This window comes from Morone saxatilis, unplaced genomic scaffold (genome assembly GCF_004916995.1).
Source record: "Morone saxatilis isolate NCDOM2014 unplaced genomic scaffold, NCSU_SB_2.0 Contig22, whole genome shotgun sequence".
Taxonomy (NCBI): Eukaryota; Metazoa; Chordata; class Actinopteri; family Moronidae; genus Morone; species Morone saxatilis.
The window spans coordinates 6194450-6203452 of NW_023339785.1; the positions used below are offsets into that span (position 1 = coordinate 6194450).

Sequence of the window (9003 nt, forward strand, 5' to 3'; positions counted from 1 at the left end):
TGGGGGGGGGGGGGGTAAGGTTGATGGAATTTTTTTTTATGTTCATTTATCCTTTAGTCAATGGTACTTATTTATTACCTTAGTCACACCCCTAAACACAAAAACATATTCCGCAAAGTCTATGTAATATTTTAGTATAAAAAGCGCCTTATCACAGGAGACTGTACGTCACAGCTCCCCGGGAGTTCTGTGCTTCTGCTTTGAGGTGACGAGAGCCAGAGCTGGAGTCAGGATGTAGGCCGGACCACCTGTTCACAACCACCAGCCTGTCTGCTCGTCTCCCGCTGAGCAGTGACAGTGTCCTATTAGTGTCTTATAGCCTATTTGTCTGCCAAGCTTTTACATTCTTTCCCAAACTCTCGTCCTATTTAATGAGACTAACCTGCAGTCCCAGAGGTATATTTGTCATTTCACCAAGGAGAGTTTTACCAACTTGGAATAATATTAGCTGGGCTTCCGTTCAACTATCTTACTTAGTTTACCCAATTTATCCACACGGAATTATCCTGAGATTAGGTTAGACATTTAAAGGTGAAAATAAATCAAACTATCTACTGAACGATGACAACTGGGGGAGTTTGACTTCATCTACAGAGCGTTAATCTAGTTAACAATCAAACCTACTGAACTATCCAGGGGAGTCCAACCTGGGGATCCAGCGCCAGTGGTGAGGGGGGGGGGCGTACTTACCTGGTAAATGTCTGACAGGCTGCTGCTTCCAGAGTCGCTGGTGATACTACATCCTGAGTGGCTGGAGGAGACGTGGGTCACCTGTGGGTGCAAGCCGTCGGCCAGGTGAAGTCTGCTGAAGTCTGCGGGGAGCTGCACGTACACACACACAACATACACACAGATGGTCAGTATCAGCCAGCTCAGCCGCTACCACTGGTCAGTGGTCACTCACACTAACACCCATGCTGACTGCCAGACGTGTTGAAACGCACTTAGTGGCATGTTGTCCCTCAGCTTGTCTGGAAACAGTGTGAAATAAAAGTCTTCTCTACTTAAGTGTTATTGCCCCTTTAATTTTAATTGGAAAGTAGCCCAAGAAACACAAAAAAAGTCTATTCTGTTGATATTCCACAGTTGGGATAATGCAATGTTAACAGAACAAAAGATATTAATTAGTCCCACTGCAATAGCTCAACTTAACACATCATTTCTTATCAAAGCAAAGCAAAGGCAGAAAAAATAAGGTGTTAATTAAATCTGACTTCCACAGAGTCTGTCAAACACATTTATCATGTTTAACACAACATAGGACTGAATAAAAAAAGACTCCTCCTCTGTGTCAGTTTAAGAGCACACTAAACCTGCTGTCTGTTTAACATACAGTCTAACAGGCCTCAAGGACCTCAGAGTCTCATTGCCTAAGTGACAAAGTAACAGTTCAACTGGCATATTGAAAAGTGATAATCTTTAGTGAAATTTTTTTACAGCTCCTCATAGCTCCTGTTAGCTGTTAACTGCACGGGAACTTCCTTTTTAAGAACCGAGCAAACCGACAAGAAGCACGGCATACATCAAGGAAACACCCTAATTAAAGCACGCAACTCACATAACCTAAATGAACACCAGGCAGAAACGGGGGGGAAACCCCTCTGAGTAATTCATACTGTATAAAGTAACAGAAAGCCTTGCTGTAATTAGCCATATTGTAAATGAGCCAACCCACTTCTCTATGGAGATGACCCTGAAATGTAAAATACATCAGAAACCCCCCGCTGACGTTATCAGAGGCAGATGAACAAAACAAAAACCAGTATAGCAGTTAGTGGTTTATATAAATAAAATGCTGTATATATATATATATATATATATATATATGTACAGTATTGGAGCTTTAACGATTAGTCAATTGACAAAAAATTCATCTGCAGCTATGATACCTGATGATCGATTAACAGTGAAATTTCAAGCAAAAATGTCAAACATTTGCTGGTGACAGCTTCTTAGATGTGGAGTATTTTCCACTTCTCTCTGGTCTCTACATCTAGTAATTGATCATTTGGGGGTTTGGGACTGTTAATTAGAAAAAAACGAGGCCTATGAAGCCAATGCCTTTGGCTCTGGGAAATGATACAGGGCAATTTTCTGAGATTTTATAGCCCAACGATTATCGATCTTAATTTAGCTATTAATCATAATGGCTAGGTGATAGGTAATCACTATGAAATTAAACAAAAAATGACAATAAATCTCAGTAATTGGCTACCTAAAGCTGTTTACTTAAACCATATTAACATTAATTTGCCATGTGTAACTGTCAAGCAAATATTATGGTTTACATTCTATATGAACAAGCATTTTATATATTATTTTAAATGTGCAATATATAGTGTTACCCATCATATCTGACTAGAATCCCAGAGGGGTGAATTATGAATTTAATCAAACTGCGTAAACTGGTTCACAGGGTCTATAGACGTGAATATTTTATGGCTAAATGTTTTATTTACCAATATATATTTGATAGTCAGCAGGGAGACCGCTCTGAGCCGCTTCCAACTCCACTTCTGGCTGTGGCAGATCATCAATATTATATTTTTACACCTAAAAGTCAAATGTGGCTGATTTAACTAGGCTGGCCTCATTCATCATATGATATCAGAGCTAAATCTAAGCATCTAGAGAGTCAGTTTACAGTTTTTTTAACATGCTGTATGATTTCAGATGTGGATAGTAAACAAGATTTAGAATTTTATTTATGCATGGTGATTTTAAATGTTTCTTCTGGACAGTAAAAACTTTTCACCCAGCTTTGATAAGTGCCAGTAAATAAAGCCCAGACTATATATTTCACAGGACAAAAAGGACAAGCTTTGCTCCAACAAACCATGATGAAGGTGTGATATTGGACAGATTGTGCAGCCAGGCTTTTAGCTCTTCTCATGTGAGCTGTTAAAGGTAAAATGGTCTCTGAAGTACAGTAGTCTGGGTGTCAGTGTCATCTGCCTCAAAATGTGCTTTGGGCTGTCAATAACTACACTGCCTCAGATAGTTTTTGGAAATCAGCTTCAACAGCGGCAACACTATGAAGTCGCACTTGGATGACAAATGGAATAGATTGGATAGAAATACATCTTTGGAAGTTAATTTGCAAGTAAATGGGTTTGAGCCATCATCCGCTCTTGAACGTACTCTAAGAAAACGCCCGTCATCCTAGCTTCTGAAGCACTCATCTGCATTATGGCTTAATTAAAGAGTTGTGGAAATGGGAGGAAAAGCGTGTAGCTGCCAGAATTATCACTGTGGAATATTGGAAACTAGTTAAAATACTTTTTAATATTCATGGTCTGCCCTTTGAGACAGAGCCCCAATAAAACTGAAGAGCTTGAAGGTGTTGTGGCACTGAATTGATTTGGCAGAAGGTGTGGAGAGATATTTGGAGACCTTTTTGAGCGGTTTGTGTGGCGAAAATTAGAAAATAAGATATATCTAGTCACAAAGCGACAAGAGACTGAGGGGCAGACAGCACAGCTCCTGTGGCACTGAGGTGTGATGTGACTACACTGTGTCAGAGATTGCCATCACGTTTAATTATCTGGCTGGCTGCACTAACTAAAATGGTCGACCGGAGGACCCAGTCAGTCACTAACCCCCCTCAGGCTGATATTTCCCATCCCCTCGTCTGGTCCACTTCACTCTGAACGCCTCCAGCTGACTTCCACGTTATTATTGCGGGCTGGACATTATTGCGTTAGTGAGACGAATCTCTTTGTCTTTTTGTAACTGCAGTGATAAAGCCTCATCACATACCCTTCTGATGACTTTTGGGACCAAAAGAGATTATGGTACATCACTCTTGTGTAATACAAACCTCAGAAGTGAAGTTATGTTAGAGCAACGACAATAATTTATATTTAAGAGTGTTGTGGCTTTGAGGCTTTTACTTCAACTTTATTCTTATCCTGAAAGAAATTTGATTTGCAGCCAGACAATGAACACATTGATTAGTGTATCAATGGCCTTGAACCAAAACAATTAATCGTCAAAATATAAATGCAATATTTAATATAAAGCATGCTATTTAAGGACAACTCTCTTAATATTCTAGATTTTTCTCCAAATTACTATTCCAAGATCAAACACCTAAACATATTCTTCAACAAATGCACTTTACTTTTGTTTGAGTAGCATTTAATGCTTAGCTGTTTTAGGAACTTTTTGGGGCCTTTTCTTCTTTAAAAACAAATGTATATATTTGTCACCTGTTTTTAAATAATTATTTCTACAGTAGAAGTAAATGGGCTCGGTTTTCATGGGTTTGTTGACAACAGCAAAAATATAGAATACTACCAGCCTTATTATTTTTTTTTTTTTAAATATAGAAGAAAACACTGTATATAAAAACACTACTGCCACACAAGGATCAAAACGGAACTTGAAGCCAAGTAAATGTCTTAATTGTTAACTTATTCTTAACATCCTGGTTGTGCAGTCAATGAATGGAAGAACACCGACAGTAAAACAATTGAACATTCTCATTATTGAGAGTACAACTCAAGACTGGTCATGTGGAGTTTGTCGATATGGTCTTCCAACCAGTCACTGGACTGGAATACATGTCAATATTAATATCCCCACTGGTTTCTCCTCCTCCCAACAAACCCCCACAAACTACAAGGCCCTACCCCCAGAAAGAGGGAGAGATAAAGGGAGGGCAGGAAAGAGGGATAAAGGGAGAGGATAATAAACACTTAATCCTTTCTCTCCACTCATTTAGGTCATCCGTCTGTCGGTCAATAAGCTAGGGTCCATTCAGTCTATAAGCATGTGGTCCATTGACCTCTTCGGCCCAATGGCACGCAAGAGACTGGGCCAAGATGGATGCCAGCACAACAATAATGACACACACTCATTAAGGTTTTCCAATCAGCGGCACGACAACATGGCAATATGTAAAGTGCATGGTTAACCCCAATCGACCGCAGAGTCTATATCAGAATGCTATTGTTGAAATCTATTAGAGATATGCTCACCATCAACTACAGCAAGAAATTGTGATTATTCTCCTACCGTTTATAGGTTTCTCTGCACTCCTTCGCTCCGAAGTCAGTGCTCTCTCGCAAACAAATGGAGCGAGCTCTGCAGAACTGCGAGCTGAAAGTACGTACAATCAGCTGGCACAGGAGGATTAGGCATCGCTCTAATGCTCGAGCCACAACACCCAGTTCTGCCTACATGTGAGCAGATGTGGCGCTCCTTAAATTACACTGTAGACCTAATGACCTAGATTGCTGGGTGGAAGCCCTGAGTGGAAGCGCTGGCTGCCTCTCAATCTCTTTACCGCCTTTATATGCTGGGGGTGAATCTGTGCTACTACACTAGATATCAGATATTGTGGGTGGCGAAGCGCAAAAAATATAACCTTCCATTGTGTACAAAGCATTAGAGTCTCAAAAACAGCCTCATACTTCCACTGAAAGAAGTCAAATTTAAATTGTTGGTTTAATAGGTTTAAATTATAGAGCAAAGGGCGAAAATGATTTTGCTTTCTGAATTCAAGCAGCTAAAAGCGCCTGAAGCTGCTCCTTTAAACATTTCCCATGTGGGTTTAACTTTGTCTACTTGTTAAAAAATGGAGGGCTGCCAATGTTGGAAGGCTAAGAGAGAGCGGGCACATCCCAGAGTTTCCCCTGACCATGGTGGAAGCTTCTCGCTTTCCTGAGCCTCGCGGATCAAGAGATTAAAACCCTTTCGGCAGGGTGTCCGATTAAATGGGCCTGATATGCTCTCTGGGCTTTCCCCTCCCTGGATACAGCGCCACCAGTCCACACCACACATGCCAGACAAGGGGAGATGACTACCCACAATAAGGAATATGGTCCCCTATACTGCTATTGCAATCATTGTTGGTCAAGATGTCAGTTATTGTAAAAAAAATAAGCCCTGCTCGTGGATGGACAACATTTACATAAATCTCAAAATAATATACTTCTTATATGACTGCCAGTTTTTAACAAGATAATAAGGGATACAGGTGTCAGGCTAACATAGAAAACTATACCATATAAGTGGTACAGAGAGAGGAGTACCAATGTCTAGTCCCCAGTTACAATTTCTATCTGATTTATTATCCAAGCCAAGCAAGGTTAAAACATTTGGGCATAGGTCTTTAAAATATATAGTACAATAATTCCATAAAATGTTCCAAGATAAGGAGACGGCATTCATGGCCAAGCTATGGCCCAAAGATGAAGCCATAAACGTCCATCACAACCTAATAAATCAACACAAATTGTACGGTGATGGTGTAAGTCAACCTGTGCCTCGTTGCAGTAAAGATAAAAGGCAGCTATAAGAGTGAAAAACACAGGCCTCCAGAGGAAAGATGAGCAATTAGGGAATTATACATATAGCATCCAATGGTCCTGAGCCTATTGTGGTGATGTCATTGCTGTAATAAGATCTGGGGGGTGTTATTGACTCTACCCTTAGTGGGTTTCCTGCTGGGCTAAATGAATATTTACACAGGCCTCCATTTGTATGCTTAAAACACAATAAAACTAAAATCTAATGAAGGGACAGGGAAGAAGACAAAGAAAGAAAAAAGATAGACCAGAAGAGGTGAATATACAAATCTGTAGATATTACCTAAGACGCAAACAAAAACAACAAATTGAAAAAAACTGTGTCAAAATAAAAAACTCCTTTCTACCCTGATTGCAGAATACGTAAATAACTTCCACATGCTGAAAGACGGCCAATTGTAAAAGGAGCCAAAATTAGATTATCGCACTCATGTTTCTCTGTGTTCTACGTAATTGCCATTTGTGTTGACTTGCTGGCTTGTTTCCTTGTGTTGTCTAACGTGAGGTGCACGTGTGTTGGGCTTTCATTATCTTCTGGCTGTAGAAACTATTCTATCCTGCCAATAACAATTCTTCAATTAGAATGATGTGCTACTTGATGGTGTGTGTGATGTGTTGCCTTTCCTCATCAACAGATAACTAGTAACCCTATGATGAATAATTTAAGCATATTTTAAGTGTTAGATTGGCAACTACTCACTCAGCCAATTGCCTTTGCTAGATTCCTGGAAAATCAATGTTGAAAGGTCTATTTCAGTTACGAAAATGACACAGCACATCAGCTGTACCATATTAACAAGAACTGCTCATAGTGCTGATATCAAGGTATATTCAGCGTCAACATATAGTTGAGTGCCACAGTGTATGCAGTCTACTCTATGTAACCTCGTATCATCACAGAGTTGTTGGACAAAACATACTGACAACACTGGAGTTTCCTTTGACTACATACGGGACGTAAACATTTATAAAAATTGTAGAAAATAAATGCATTTATGAGTAACGCCTTTGAAAAATACAGACTTAATAAAAGATTAGTCACAAAAGATGTTCATATAGGCAAGATTATAGTTCTGGATGCTTTGGAAATTCATATGATGTAATAAAAATCCCCTTAAAAACGGATATTTGGGGCTCCTGGCACCCTGTGAGGCCTCCCTGAGGGAACCTGCGCACACGGTGAGGAAAGCAGATGAGATACGTCGTCAACTGTGACACATCTATGACTATTATAGGAATATTAAGGTGATTTTTCGTTGGGGGCATCTGTGCTCTGCGATCCAGGAAACCGTCCATCAGTGTGATGTACAGCCTTCCTCTGTGTGTGTACGTGTGTGGTCCCGGTGCGTGAGCGATGCGAGCGGCGCTGACAGCCGATCAATCCGTTTTACCGTTCAAGTGCAGATCAGCTCAGGCCTCCGAGTGTCTGCGGGAGCTGCCGGCTGCTTCCAGCACCACGGACAGCGCCCCCGGCAGCTGCAGCACTACACACAGCGCTCGTTCCTCCGCTGGTGATCAGCGCAGGCCACACACTCAACACACACACGACTATCAACTGGACTCATACAAAAGGGTCCATGTAGTCCATTTTCTGACACGTTGCACCATGCACCGTGATGCTACCGACAGCACCTGGAGGTTAAAAGGTGGGATAACTGAACGTGGGGTAGCTTCATCTCTGCACGCATGACATCACCTCACACCTAACCCCCCTGATCCATCGCTCCTTCTGGTTTTTCTCCCAATGCAAATCACACCTGGCGTGGTTCACTGCATGGGCTCACGGAGCTACAATCAAGCATTGTCACCTCAGAGCGTCGTAAAACACAATGAGGGCAGAGACGTCGGTCGTTAAACACACTTACACACATCTGCGCCGCTGGATGTGTGTGTGTGTGTGTGTGTGCGCCCTTGGATGAGTTTAATGTGTCTGAATTATTGGCCACATATTGATCTGGTCGGAACTATTATTTTAGGATAATGAGCAAGGCCTATAAGATCAATCTTAAGTCCTTAATATTCACGCGAGCGCGCGTATGTCTGCGCGCGCGAGTGACAGCAAGCACATGGCGGCCGTTTCTAGTACAACACACTGACACACATCGGAGGCTCGGCGGGGCAATCGTCGGCCCCCGGTTCAGCCCGTTCGGGTTTCTGTGGCGTCCTTGGCCTGCCCTGCGCTCATCCGTCTGGTACAGGCTCGATAGAAACCCGATGCACATCCATTATAGGGACGGTAATCATATCTAGTGGCTCATAAATGAGAGAGAAAGAGAGGCAGAGAGGAGGAAGGGGGGGGGGGATGGAGAGAAAACGTTGCACCTCGATAAGGCTACTTACCGGGGTTTTATCTTGCTGGCTCGGGACTCCATTGCTGTCTGATGCTGCTAATGGTTTCATAATGAAAAAATGTTCGCCGGGCTATAATCTAACATCCCGGTGCTGCTCTACGCCACAGCACAGACCCCCATCTTCATCCGAACCGCCTGCCCTCTCCCCTCCCTCGGCTGCGCCGTCTCTTTGGAAGGAGGCGGCGGCTTGACAGGTTTGGGAGTATCCGCTGCTCCTTGGCCTGATTACACTCTCTCCAAACCAACACCAGCCTCTGCGTTTATTCCAGCCTCCCCGCTGCTCCCCACACAAATATCTTTAAAAAAAAAAAAAAAGGAGGTGGAGGAGGAGGAGGAGG

The 9003-nt window shown here is 42.1% G+C and overlaps 1 protein-coding gene across 9 annotated transcripts in view; it reads right to left on the reverse strand.

The window, feature by feature from the left end:
- The window catches only part of rapgef2 (Rap guanine nucleotide exchange factor (GEF) 2), a 101165-nt gene that overhangs the window by 25185 nt on the left and 66977 nt on the right, over window positions 1-9003 (reverse strand). For 8 of the 9 annotated variants that reach the window (XM_035669020.1, XM_035669016.1, XM_035669019.1 and 5 more), the window contains one exon: window positions 691-822. The exons of the other annotated variant lie outside the window; for it this stretch is intronic. In XM_035669020.1, coding sequence (XP_035524913.1) covers window positions 691-822 — 132 coding nt within the window. The remainder of the gene's footprint in view (window positions 1-690; window positions 823-9003) is intronic. 9 annotated transcript variants of the gene reach the window in all.